This window comes from Convolutriloba macropyga, chromosome 1 (genome assembly GCF_964194025.1).
Source record: "Convolutriloba macropyga chromosome 1, txConMacr16.3, whole genome shotgun sequence".
Lineage (NCBI taxonomy): Eukaryota > Metazoa > Xenacoelomorpha > Acoela > Convolutidae > Convolutriloba > Convolutriloba macropyga.
Window position 1 is genome coordinate 54,964,289 of NC_134468.1, and position 14,786 is coordinate 54,979,074.

Genomic DNA, 14,786 nt, shown 5'->3' on the forward strand with positions numbered 1-14,786 from the left:
CGATTCCCAATTAGAAAAGCGCTTCTGGCAAGACTGAAATCCAGAACATTTTTTCTTAGGCAAGTACAAATTCAATTAATTTAAAACCACAGAACACGTGATACATTGCAACTGGGGATCTCAGGAGACCCGTAGCTTTCCTGTTTTTGGCTTTTTACCTGCTGAACTTTGGCTATTAGCAGCATTTTTCAAGGCACCTTTCTGCGGACTATCGTCGTCTGAATTTGAGTCAGAATCACTGCTGCCGTCTGAATCACTGCTTGAATCGCCTGAGTCGTCGCTGGAACTGGCATCACTCAGGCGACTGACTCCGTGGTTGACAGGGTCCAAATTGATGCCCTCACTCAGTTCCTTCTCATCTGAGAAGCAAAGGTTCCATTTAACTTTTGCGAGCTCCAGATTAGCTCAACAATAGATGACCTACTAGATGCAGGAGGACACTTACAGGTTTTAGCAACTTTTTTCCCTCCTAGCTCCTCGATCTTTCTGACCAATTCCTCCTTCCGACTGTGGTACTCCTCAAGAGGCAGCGTTTCTTGGCCAGTAGGTGGAGGCGGCGGTGGTGCTTGCGTTTGTTTCTCTGTAAAAATTTTATGTGTTCACTAATTAGCAGACCACTAAACTCAGCTACATTAAATTTTCAGAGAGAGCACTTCAAGTTTCGCAAACATTGAGACATGCGACAGAAAATACCGCCAGCAAAAAGTGGGTAAAAAGACCAGCGAGACAAATAAAAAAAACGTTTGTTGAGCAGCTAAAAAACTACACACTGCAATCGCGGTATAACAATAATTTTTAAATACTTTCGAGAAACTACGTTTTTAAGTTCTCAAGTTTTTAAAAACTGAATTTGGTTCAACAAGAAAAAAAAGGCAAAGAACAATTTCTTTCCCGGTTAACTAAAGTAGGAACAGTTACATAACGTAACGCAACAGAAAACGTACTAGCAGCTGGTCCAGTTCCACGTGGCTTTTTGGACTTGAGACACTGATTGACGAACTTCTCCAGCGCCCGTAATGTCACAGCCCTCACAGTTTCTAGATCCAGCGTGATCTCGGCGACATCTGCGTCCTGCAGCTGAGGCTCATGTGCACGCAGTATGTGTACAACCCGATAAAGCTGGGGTTCTAAGCATACAACGTTTGGTTAAATTTTTCATATATACCTTCGGTTTTTTTTTAATTGAATAACATAGTCGGCAGATTGCTGAAATAGCTGCACACTAGACTTACGTGTCGTATAATACAAAAACAGATACAAATATAAGTTGAAAAAATTATGTAAACCCCTCAAAAAACTATGTAAAAAATATTCAAAGGCTTGTTAAAATTCACTCCTCAAAAACATTTTAGGGACATTTATTACACACGTGAGCTCCTTTGACCTTAAACTTATTTCTATTAGTTTTAAAGAGCAAAAGCCATTTTATTGAGTGATTAGGTCACATACGATCAAAACCTAATCACTTTAATGACCTTAAATTTTATTACAAGAGAGAGTGAGAAATGACGTCACTCGAACAAATGAGAAAAAAGACTCTGAGCTTTTTCAGCTTTGCTGTATGAAATGTAAAACAAAAAAAGAGGGTCAGAAGCAGGAACAAAAAAACGCCAGGACAAGACCTGACCTACAAATCTATAGAATGTGCATTGAATAACCCAAAAACAAACCTAGAATGGACAACGCTTGCATTGCAAAAACCATCTAGAAAAAAATCCTACCATGAAAATCGAAAAAAACAGCAAAACACAAATTGTCGCATAAAAGCAAAAATTCCACTACCGAGATTTCAAACAGTTTCTCACTCAACTTACGTTGCGAAAACACCCCTTTTTCGCTCTTCCTGTTTCGGAATACCAAAATCATCACTTCAATTTGACTTAACATTGACAAAAAAGAGCGCACCAACACAATTAAAATTTGTGCCGTTGACAGAATGACGGCGGCTATTAATCACTACTCCAATTCGACTTCAAAAAACATGGAAAAGTGTGAACAGATCCTTGAAAACAGACAACGCCCCAATACAATTCAAAGTCTTTGAATTGTAAAAACCATAGCCGAAGACTCCGGAACCAACTCGAACAATTTCACTCACACAATAACCAATCAATATCTGACAATAATAACTTCATAACCCTATTCAATTGGAACCAAATTATCAGCGAAAAGACAAATATGAAAATATTTTCTCAAATAATTTCTCAAAAGTTGCACCTTCAAAAGCATTGTTTATAATAGATTGTCTAGTGAGAATATCAAATGTTCGGAAAACAAAAACATAGCCAGCAGATTGCCGGAAAATAGCCGCGATAGACGCTTGTGGCCTTCCATGAATTGAAACAACTAGACACAAGATAGACAGCTTGAACAACAGTGCTTTAGTAGACCACTAGATTTTTTGGGTTAGATACCTACTGTCATTTTTATGATACACATACGGTCTATAAGGAAAAAACCCTAAAAGAGCGTTTTCAAAATTGATCATCGAAATCAAAAATTTAAGACTAATACTCAAGAATTAGGGCATATAAGTTCGGCACTACTTAGAAGCACACTATTGATCTTTAACTAGTAAATGTTCATAGAATAAAGTTCAATAAGTGAGTTCAGTAGTCATTTTTTTGAGTGAGGTAAGTCACGCAATCGACCTAAAAGCAAAAATGACGTCACGCAGACAAATTTTAACTGCAAAGCAGTAGAAGACACTGAAGTCATTGAAAAAGTCAGGGTAAAACGAAACAAAAACCTGTTAGACGAAGTAAAAAAATTAAGAGCGCAATAATAGCCGCCTGGAATTGCTGACGCGTCTATTAACCAACTATTTATCTCAAAAAAGGAGAAAACCGAGCAAAAAGAATAGAATTAAAGAAGACAAAATCCAAAAAAAACTTAAATATTTTAATATTCTCTAAAAGTACAAAATCCCATCAACCGTTTCCGACACACCTTAAGAAGCAGTTACTGCTGATTGCGTGAGCAACCACACGACACTTAAACGCACTAAAAATATGCGCAAGAATTTAAAAGCTAGAAAAACTTATGAAATTATTAACTTAATTCATGAAAACGTGATCAAACCTTCAATTGTTTTCACTTAGTAATGATAACCCTTAAAACAACCCTAATTTAAAAAACTGCTCAAAAAAACCCTGATAGCCAAAAAACCGCACAATTAGGCAAAAAGGGCATAAAAGTAGCCCATTTTCTTGAAATAAAACAAACAAAATATTAACGAATTCAGAAGGCCTCGAAAACCAACATAAAGACAAATTTCAGCCAAAACATGAGGAAACGAAAACCACCAAAAAGCGTCTAAATCGGCAAAATTACAAAAATGGCTCAAGTTTGCATATAAAACTCTAATATAAGGCAGAGATTAAAAGGTCCCAAACATACAGTTACTTGTTGATAACATTTAGAATAGCTAGCTACTTTACCCGAAAAATTTCAGCCATTTGACCTAAACACTTAGTTTTCACGTGTGGCATTGACTTTCACATCATGTTTTAAATACACTCCAAAAAAATTATCCATTAAGACGATTTTTGTACACCAATTCTCCTCTTCGAGTCATAAAAACCAAGAACACCGCAATATAGCTACGCTCAGCTTGCAACTTAGCAGCTATACTACCTCAAAAATAGCGCTTAAGGAACACTCGGATTCATGTTACTTGGATTGACTTACTTGTGAGTCGATCAATATTACTACTCAATTGGCGTTTTTCTTCATACGTCATGTCAGTGGCATTATCCTCTTCGTCACTGTCAAGCACAAAATCTGACGGTCTAGGCATTCTGAAAACATTCAATAGTTTACTATTTATTTTGACATGAAATTCGCCTCAAAATCGCCCAGTCTGTACTTCAATTACTTAAGTGTTTACCCTGTAAAGTTCATAGTTTTTGGCGTGTTTCAACCGTTCTCATTATTTTTGCTACTCATCAACTGCATCTTTCAATTCGATCAATTAGATGGCATTTCATCTAATGCCAAAATAGATGCCCGATTAAATCCGCGATCTAAACGTTCAAGATTGAAAATTAGCAAACCACATAACAAGCGGTTTTATCTGAGCTGGTCAATTAGCAGGTCAATTTTATCTGAGCTTCATTGAATAATTTGATTGATAGTTTCGTTGAATAATTTGACAACCCAATTTCTTTTAGCGTTAACGCTCCTCACGTCATATTTTTCGTCTCCTCAACAGTTTCGTTTAATCTCATAATTAGAGACTAGTAAGGTTCTTAGAGAGCAACCTAATTCTCTCCTGCTTTACCAGTCAATCCCGTTTATCAAGACAAAAATTAACAACATTTTTTGGGCACAGGAAAATCGGTATACGAAAAATTGGCAGTACAAACATTACCGACTAACATCTGAAGAATTGCTCTCGAATCAATAGTGGGAGCTCGATTCTATTACAGTCGGATTCATTCGGGTGTGGGGTGGATACTAAATTCACTGAGGGGGGCTTCAAATGACGTCATTAGAAGTTATTATATACCACTAATTAAAATTAAAGTGAAAAAGTACATCAACTTCGGTGCACGTAGGGCGAACTGCTCTCAAACGACCGGCGAGCGGTTGGCTTCTCCAGCAGCTAGCCACGGGGGTGTACCGGGGGCTGATGGTGGGGTGGGGCAACAGCGGGGGTGGGGGCGACAGTGAGGGGGGGTTCTTCAACATCTAAGAACCGCCCTTCACACCATAAGTATTAAACCGACCTTAACACCATGAAAATTAAAGTTTCAGAATGAAGTTCATGCAAGACCGGAAATGGCTTTCATTGTCGGAGCAAGCTGCATCACCAATCTGAAGAACAGTTGCGGACAAAAGACGAGGAAACGACTAGAGACGATTTCATACTCCAAGCCTGGACTCTCAGTTAACCCAAACACAAAGAATCCTACAAAAATTGTACAGTATTTGTTTAAAAACAAATTTGTCCTCAAAAATAGAAACAAACTAATAATCTGGCACGACGTTATCAATAACAGCATTACTGAACGCAGAAGCAACTACTGCTCTATCATAAAAGCACCGCCCCCTCACCCCCGACCAGCTGGTAGCAACCCTAAAGAAACTTAACATCAACAATCGCATCATCGCAATTGTCTACACCCGTAGAGGGGGTACCCCCGATCTGTCCTCCAAGCTGCGCGAAACGGGCATTCTGGTCCATGAGTGTCTAAAGAACCTAATCCCCCGAAGACGAACGATTTAAACTTGCTAGCAGAATCTAAAAAAGTGCACCAGGATTCTATCCTCGAGAGCCGCTTTGTTTCTTGTGTACTACGTAATGGTGGAAACCTACGCCGTCTAATAAAGAAGAAACGACCGTAGAAACCAAAGAAAAAGCCAAACAAGAAACAGAAGGACAGGATAAAGAAAAGAAAGCTTCAACAATCATAAGTGAGTTCCCTCTTCTACTTCCTGTCCTTTCTCTTCGTGAATCCGGAGGCTCTTCGGAATATCGAAATTGCATCACAACAAAGTAGTAGTAGTAAGAGGAACCCCCTCCCAGTATCTTCTCGTGAATCCAGAAGCTCCACGGAGTTTCGGAATAGCATTAGATAAATCAAACCTAAGAAGCTTTTTCTCCCCTCTTTCTACCTCTATCTTTTTCGTTTCGTGAATCCGGAGGTTCCTCGGAGCATCGGAATTGCATCCGAAACTGATAGTTGTAGAATTTTTATTCCCACCATCAAAGCTATCTAAGCTTTTTCTCCCCTCTTTCTACCTCTATCTTTTTCGTTTCGTGAATCCGGAGGCTCCTCGGAGTATCGGAATTGCATCCGAAACTGATAGTTGTAAAATTTTATTCCCACCACCAAAGCTGTCTATTCGCGAATCCGAAGGCTCCCCGGAGTATCGGAATCGCAATAGATAGTCAAAATGACCCGTGTCCGTAGTGAAAGCAACTGCAAAACATGCAAAGCCCCATCAGCAACCGCGAAGCTGTCTTCACTGTCTCTTGCGGTGACTCGATGCATCTCACACCCAGCTGCACTGGAATGAGCGAAAAGGCTATGTATGGCATCCAAAAGATTAGCCAGAATGTTCTCCTTGTGTGCAACACTTGCGTACAAAACAATCAGCTCGATCGCGTGCTCGACCAAATAGCAAGTACCAGAGAAAGGGCAGATATTGAAGCAATCACCCAGTGTTTAGAAGTCAAATAAGAACTGGCCCAAATCAAAAATGAAGTTAAGGCAAAACCACCACCAGAGCCAACAAAGGCCCATATCCCTGCTTGGGTAAAACCGCAAAACCAGTCGATATCCGAAAGAAACAACGGAGTCAAAGAGAACTACGACGGCATCCGCTTCCGTGGCATCACTGAATCTAAGGCGAGAACCGGAGGAGAACAATATGACGAAGACGTAGAACAAGTGGAGCGAATATTTATCTTCCGAGCAGTCAAAAACTGCCCAATTGATGATGTCAAACGTATTAGAACATATGATCAAAACAAAAGCCGAACAATTCTAGTGAAGGTCAGCAACGAACAACAACGACGGAAAATTCTCCTGTCTGCACACAAAATGGCAACCTACGAAAAAAGAGTCTACATCTCCCGGGAACTCAACTCCAAAGAGAAACAGACTGAAAACGAAATTCTCCAACTCCGCAGGAGCATACTGGACTACAGAGTCAGCCGCAGAGAACTACGCATCCGACAACTGCGGCTACAACAGAGAATTGATAACAAATGGGTCTTTATAGACAACAAAGAAGATTCGAAACATAACGATTTGTCACTCGAGTTCGATTGACTAGAAAACACAAAGCCAAAAATCAAAACGCTATTCCTCAACTTTAGAAGCCTCCTCGACTTCAACAGACGACAAGCCTTCGCAAATGAAACTGCCAAATTGGGATATGACATCCTTTGCCTAACCGAAATCTGGCTGACCGATTACAAACCGGATGAAGCCCTCTTCCTCCGCGGATACGAAAACCAAAACAACAATACTTTTGTATATACAGCCCATTAAAAAACAGTCCATACAGAGCCAGCAAAAACAATCTCGAAGTCTTTCTAAACGAACTAAAAAGAACAGCAGCAGAACATGAATCCACGATTGTCATCACTAATGATCTGAACCGTGACACAGCTGATTGGGAGAGCATGAAGTCCAAGGACAAGTACGAGAAAAATGTGATCCGCAAACGACGAAATGAACTTACAACAAACCCTACCACATGGAGACAAACCACCCTTAGACGTATTGCTCACGCAGTCACCTGAAAGCATCGAAATCGCCCAAATAGATACAAAACTCGAAGCAGGGTATTCTGTTATCGGAAAACGATGCTCCGACCACCGACCATTCCAAATCACCATATCGACAGCCATACCCACCAAGCCACCGCCACCCAAAATTCAACATGCATATCAAAAAACCGACTGGCAAAAAAATGAACACTTACATTGTTGAACATCTAATCACGCCATACTGTTATAGCAACAATGATGAACTAGTGACTCAATGGTACAATTGGCTCCAAGAGATCATCGACACCCACATCCCTCGTGTTACATATCACCGCGCCCAACTTCCACCCTGGGTAACCCCTCCCACTAAATCAAAACGTTGAACACCATGAAAAGGAAATATGAACGAAAACCGAATCCATCTCTCCTCTTGAAAATGAAAAGGAATGAAAAAGACATCAAAGACCGGATGTTAAGTGACCAAACTGTATACGAAGAAAAACTCTTCAAAGGAAAACGTATGCCCGACTTGCAAAAATACCTCAAATTCCTCCACAAGACAAAACAATTCCCTGACGGAATGTACTACACCATCACTGCAAACGGACAATCCCAGAAAAAAATAGCACATACCAACACCGAGAAATGGAATTTGTTCAACGCCTTCTTCTCCGATGTGTTCATCGACAAAGGGCAAATACAGCAAGAACAAGCATACCCAAAATCAAAGCTCAATTATTTTACCATCTCCGAAAACGAAATCGAAGAAACCCTACGTGACCTCCAGATAAACAAAGCATGTGGACCAGATGACAATGGTAACATCATTTTAAAGATCACTCCAACGTTAGCGAAATCATTTAAACTAGTCTTCCAGACCAGCCAAAACAAAGGAAAATTTGTGATCACACCAATATACGCAGAAAACGACCGCGCTGATATATCACAATACCGTCCAATCAGCTTACTCAAAAACTTGTCCAAGGTCTCTGAGAAGATTCTCTTTGCCAGGATGTACCCCCTGGTCAAACGCCAGTTCAAGAGACGAACAATACGGCTTTCGACAGGCACGATCAGTAGACCTGCAACTAGTAGTCTTTCTAGATGAGATTTTGCGAAGAAATCCTTGCCCTATATATCGACTTCCGCAAAGCTTTCGATAAGGTTACCCACCAAAAACTCATATCCAAGCTGGGAGACATGGGAATTGGTGGGAATTTGCTAAAACTGCTCGTAAGCTACCTGACAGACCGACAACAAAGGGTTAAAATTGGACAACAGAAGTCTGAAACGTCCAAGGTCACCAGTGGAGTACCACAGAGCTCAATCTTGGGGCCTTTAATGTTCATCGTGTACATCAACACCTTACTCAACTGCGTACAAATAACACAGCCATTTGGATACGCTGATGACTTCAAAGTTAGAACATCAAGTCTCCAAGAAGCTGATCAAGCAACCAAATCCATTCAACAATGGAGCAGCGAAAACGATATGATCCTTAACCTGAACAAGGGCAAAATCCTGTCAATCAGTGGCGAAACCCCAACCACTGAAGAAAATCAAAGTCTCGAAATCGTGAAAAAAACCTTGGGGTAACCATGTCTTAAAACTTATCCTGGGCTGAAAACTACCGAAAACGAGTTAGCAAGGGCTGGAGATCCTTCTATGCACTAAAGAGAAACATTTCATCCATCGCAAACCTGCCAACCAAGCTATATGCTTTTATTGGTTATGTTGTACCAGTACTCACGTATGCATCTCAGGGGTGGTACCCCTCCAAACTTGAGTCCAAGGCACCCGAGAGAGTACAAAAAACAGCCACAACATGGATATGCAGTTCAAGGGACGACTACAGAACACGACTGACCCGACTCAATATACTGCACAGCTCTATGTACATGGAACAACATGATCTCCTGTTTCTTCTATCTGTCATACAACATCAATAGTTTGACGATACCCAATTTTAAATCAACAGAAACGAGACAAAGCAAAGAATTCGAAGTTCGGAAACACAGACTGAGAAAATGCGAAAAAAAATTCTGGACCCGAGCAACGAGACTATACATAGTGAGAAAAACCACTGAGCAAGAAGCTTCTGACGCAAATGCACATGACCTTTTTTCACAGACGCTACAATGAACTTGACAGCTGCAGCTGGAGAGTCTTGTGCAACTGTGGAAACTGCAACCCCCTTTAAAAACTTGTGCTAGATGATAAAAGGGTTAAACACCCAAGGGCGAGACCCTAAAGCCTCTCCTACTAGATAAGTCTCCAAAACAGTTTCTGTTAATCACATACTTGGAGACTAGTGAGCTGAAAGGCTCTATGAGCACTTAATGCCCGCTGGGCACTACCTGTTTATGCCGTTTTTGAGGACGAAATGTCAAATGTGTCAGAGGAAAAATCGGTCAAACGAAAAATCGCATTAAACATAGCCGGCAGATTGCCGGAATAGCTGCGAAATAGACTTGCGTGCCGTAAAATACAGATGGAAAAAGATACAGAAGTAAGTTGATAATAGTTATCGCCGCCGCCTATAAAACTTACAAGTTTATTTCAAAGGAGGTTGTTTTTGGGTGCAAAAAAGTTTCCCTGACGCGTCTCGAACCGGCGATCTCCGGATTAACAGCCAGTCGCCTTAACCACTCGGCTGTCGGACCATACAATCTGTTTTCTTACAATCAACTTTGTTTTAGGAACAGATTCTGTTTCTGAATAACCGCAATTTAGGTCACGCAGAAAGCTTGAAATTAAGCGCGACAAAGCCATTTAAGCAGTGACGAGACAGAATGTTCCAGAACAAATGTAAAACGAAAATAAAGCGTCAGACGACGAAACAAAAAAAAAACCAAGAGCACCGCAATATAGCTACGCTCAGCTTACAGCTTCGCAGCTATAAAAAAGACCGACAGGACAAATATAATTGCTACAAACTTCGTTTGAGAGCAATTAATAAATTTTGTTTTCGAGCTATTATTAAATCAGTCGCCAAATTTTTCCATAGCATTTACAAACATAAACCGGCATATGTCGGAAGAATTGCTCTTGAACGACAGGCGAGGCAATTTAATTCATGGTCTTTAGTCTGAATCAATTTTTCTTTACGGGTGCAAAAATCTTTGACCCCAACGGGATTCGAACCACACACCTCCCGATCCATGACCACCCGCACTAACCACTGCGCTACAAATCACTTAATTATGTTTTGCTGCAACCGACTGTATATTAGCAACAAGTTTTACTTCGGAGCACTAGAGATCACTCAAAAATGATCAACGAAAGCGTGAAAAAGTCACTTGAAAAATCAAGGAATGTTCTAGAAGAAAAGCGCAAAATTGTCATGCGAAAAATTTGCATAAAAAAGACACACGTTTACAATAATTGCTATGAACTTTGTTCAAGAGCAATTAATCATTACATCTTTCAGAAACCAAATAATGAGAGTTCGGTCCACGGTCACCCATTAATTGACGACAAAACAGCAAAATATCCTATACCTATCATCAATTTTGTACCAATTCTTTCCAAAAATTACTTACTTAGTGACTTTCTTCAGGTTCGACTTTTTAGCAGGTGGCGAGTACGAGGAAGGGTCACTATTGGCTGCTACCTTCTTTCTTCCAGGTCCTCCCTTCACTGTGGTGGTGGTGGTAGCCACCGATGATGATGCAATTAAAGATTGAGTATCGGATTTGGCATTGTTGGCTGCAAATGAGAAAGCCATTTAATAACACATAGATTTCATATATGGCTCAAGCAGTTGATCTCTAGATCGCACAAAGTCTTTCTCTGATGTAGATTGCTTAGCGAAGGCAAAGTATACCAAGTATGATTTACAGAAGCTCCTGATTAAACAATTACTAATAACTGTACTAGTTACTCTTTAGTTAGCCAACTAACTTTTGCTGACTGAGGTTGACCAATAGCTGTTAACTGTGGTGGTGGCGGTGTTAGACACGGCTAATTGTGAGCTACCGGTGTTATGAGAAGCTGGTAGTCCATTAGTCAATGGCAACTGACCCGGACCCAAGTCAGTTGCACAAACTTCTGTAGGTGGTCGCGACAGCGGAGGCGAAGTTGTCCGTGACGAAGGAATCTGTACACATTATTCAATAACTAAGTTTGACCGAAGCAACCCTCCTTCACCTTATTTTTTTAATGAGAGGATGAAGATTTAAGAGCACATTTACAACTCACTATCATTGTTTCTGTTTGAGGCCCAAAATAACTAACTACACATAAGCGCATGTGGGATGCTTTTTCTAATCGTACTTTAAGCTGACTAACCACTGCTGCAGATTTGCTGTGATCGTTTGCGGAGACAACAGCGACCGTTGCAGCAGAACCAGAGGATGAATTGATGACATCTGTGGACGGAAGAGAATTAGGTTGAGAGGTTTGCGTAGATAGAGGATACCGCTGTTGTTGTAGACTGTTTGGCTCTGACTTAACACGGTCAGTTGTTGTAGAATAGGAAGTAAGATGAGGAGAAGCAAAACTGCTCTCGGTAGCACCAATATCGTTTTTTTTATTATTGTTTGAGGCGACCATAGACACAGTCGTGGCAAATGCTTCCGCTGTGGAAACGGATGTCGTAGTTGTGATCACAGTTTGATTGCTATTGCTCGAAGAGGCTGCTGCTGCTGAGGCATGCACTGACCCTGTTTTTGCGGAATCCACTGCTTCTGAAGCAATAGTAGCAGCTCCTTTTGTTTTTCTCGGTCTTTTGGGAGCACGCTGCTTCTTCGGCGTAGTCAAACTATCAATCTGGCTCTGAATGTTGCTTGCCTGTAAAAATATTATCAAAATGTGCATATCAAAATTCACAGAAAAATCACTGTATCAGTATAACTTACGTCGCGAGACTTGGCGTCGTGCTGAAATCCGCCCTGTTGCATCTGTGTTAGCTGCTGCATCACAGCTTGCAACTGAAATATACATATTAGACTTCTTAAACTTGATTAAAGACTTGGACATCCATGTACAGAGACAGAATGCATAAGAAACAGTCCACCAGCCAGGGCTACCCCAATGTTTTGCACTCTCGGAAAAAGTTTTAAATATTGCGCCATTGAAAAATTTTAATGTTTACGAGACAATAGCTTGAGGGTATTCACTGCTCACCAATGGGCTGATTTTCATTCCTCCGATCCTAATTACAAATCTTGAGTGTTATCTCTACATAATCAAACAGCTATCTATATTTAATCTGTCTTAACAAACCTGTTTCTGCAGAGCGGCAATTGTATTGGCGTCTGGCATCTCAGGTTGAGGTGGATTAACAGGTAATGGAGGAGGTGCCGGCTGAGGTGATACGTTTTTAGATTGCGGACTGTGCTCAGCCGATTTAGATGACGATGATGAGTTACTGTGACTTTTAACTGAATATTTTGCGGATTTCTTTGAGTCATGTGCACCTCTTACTTCGCCATTTGCCTTTTTATATTTATTAGGCGACGCTTGTTTGGCAGCTGCAACTTTTGAGGCAACTATATTGGACTGGTAGCTTTTGCTGAAGTTAGACACAGGCGCTGTAGCAGTTGCTGTTGAGTTCCGCGTGTGATGGTTGTTGGTTGTTTGAGTTATACTACTTCTGTCTGAATTGCTGTTTGATGTTGACAATTCACCTGAGCTTGGAGAGGACATTTTGGCGGGAAGCCTGGCCATTTTGTTTTCAAACAAATTCTAAACATTGACGATTCAATTTTTCCCTGCGCCAGAAATTTTTCCCTGCGCCGTTAATGAAACCCTCAATACAAGTTTACAACTACATCTAAAAAGGATGGGTATATTCAAGCACTAGAGCCATGCTATACTTAAGGGCGTACTCGTATGCACTCTATTGGCATTGAAATAGAGCTGCGTGTTAGACTCGCCTAAATTTTAATTTACAAGTGTACAAGCTAGTTGTTTCCGTAAATTATAACCCGTTTCCTCCACCCTCCCCATCGGTAAAATGCAACAACCTATGGACAATTTTACACCTTTATAATGGTATACAATAAGTGTAATGCCTAATTTCCCAATTTCGCCTCCTATTAGGCCATTCAAACAATTTAGTTATTCAACCAACTTATGAAAACATTTCATTTCCACCGAGGAAATAACTCCAATAGTACGAGCACAACTATCTATTATTTAAATATCCATTAACATAGCCCGCAGATCGCCAATATTTAGCAGCGTTGAGCGTAGTGAGGGTGGGTCTCAAGTGGGTTGAGCTTCCGGGGCAAGTGGGGTCTAAAAGGTCCCTCAGACCAATATTTCATAACTTCTCAGCCGTTTCGGTGACTTAAAAAGTAAATGACTAGAAAAGCTCTAAGAAAACTGATGCACCAGGAGTTGATATGGGGGGCAACAGCGCGGTGGGGGTGGAGGTAATAGTGGGGGTGGGGTGTCTCAACCTCTAAGAACCGCCCTTCACACCATAAGTATAAGTCTCCAAACAGTTTGAGCTGAAATAGAGCTGAAAGGCTCTAAGAGCACTTAATGCCTGCTGGGCGCTACCTGTTTATCCCGTTTTTGAGGACGAAAAGTCAAAAGCGTCAGACGAAAAATCGGTCAAGCAAAAAATCGCATAAAAAAGACCGACAAGACTAATATAATTGCTACAAACTTCGTTTGAGAGCAATTATTCAAAAGGTAGTACGAAAAAGCGCATAAAAAGACCAGCAGGACTAAATACAATTGCTACAAACTTTATTTGAGGGCAACTATACACAACTTATAATAACTGAACAACAGTTCAAAACTGCAGTAACAAGCAACTCACCAAGCAACCCTCGAAAATTATTAGAAAACAAAGGTACTTTCATAAAAAGACATAAAAATTTGCTGGGATCACTGATGCTGGGGGTGAGCGGATTGGCAAGGGGGTCAAGCGTGGGGGGGGGGGGGGGGTAATTGATGATGGGCCGGTAGGGTTTGGAGGCTATACGAGAGGGGTGTTCGAAATGCCAGGCGGAGGATAGTGGATGTTGGGTGTACTGTGTGTGGTGCCCTCCAAACTATGAAATGGTCTAACAAGTTTTCGTGAATCGCATATTCAGACATTAGTAAGCCCTAAGGCTCTAAGAGAGAAGCTCAGCCACTTAACGCCCACCCAGCTTTATTTGTTCATCCTGTTTTTGAGGACGAAAACTTTAAAAGGATCAGAACATTCGTCCTAGCAAAAAAAACAACGTAAAAAGAGCGCAGGACTAGAAGAAATACTAAGACTTTGTTTGAAAGCAATTAAAAATAGCAGGTAAAGTCCGTAACTGCAGTTCAAACCATTTCAAACAATTTTTCGTTAAATTTTAAATAAAAAACTAAAGCTAGAAATCACTAGTAATTGATTCAAAAAACTCGACAAGAAAAACCGACAAAAAACTCGAAGAATAGATATCACTTTGCCGCACGAGACCAAAAAATCACAACCGACAAAGCGGATTTTGATTCGAATATTGTTTTCTCGCTCAGCTTAAAAAAGAAGTGAAAAAATCTACTTCCTTTTTTCAAGTCGCTTTCTCGATCAACTTCCTTTTCCCTCGTAATTAAAAACATAGCCGCACATTGA

General features: G+C 40.7%; 1 protein-coding gene across 2 annotated transcripts in view; it reads right to left on the minus strand.

Annotated features, from left to right (window-relative positions):
• Positions 1-14,786, minus strand: part of LOC142340425 (uncharacterized) — a 65,230-nt gene that overhangs the window by 34,657 nt on the left and 15,787 nt on the right. For both annotated transcript variants that reach the window (XM_075391010.1, XM_075391004.1), the window contains exons 8-16: positions 12,452-12,913; positions 12,085-12,156; positions 11,516-12,016; positions 11,129-11,324; positions 10,768-10,933; positions 3,691-3,800; positions 945-1,127; positions 446-580; positions 159-359 (exon numbers count right to left, since the gene is read on the minus strand). In XM_075391010.1, coding sequence (XP_075247125.1) covers positions 159-359; positions 446-580; positions 945-1,127; positions 3,691-3,800; positions 10,768-10,933; positions 11,129-11,324; positions 11,516-12,016; positions 12,085-12,156; positions 12,452-12,913 — 2,026 coding nt within the window. The remainder of the gene's footprint in view (positions 1-158; positions 360-445; positions 581-944; positions 1,128-3,690; positions 3,801-10,767; positions 10,934-11,128; positions 11,325-11,515; positions 12,017-12,084; positions 12,157-12,451; positions 12,914-14,786) is intronic.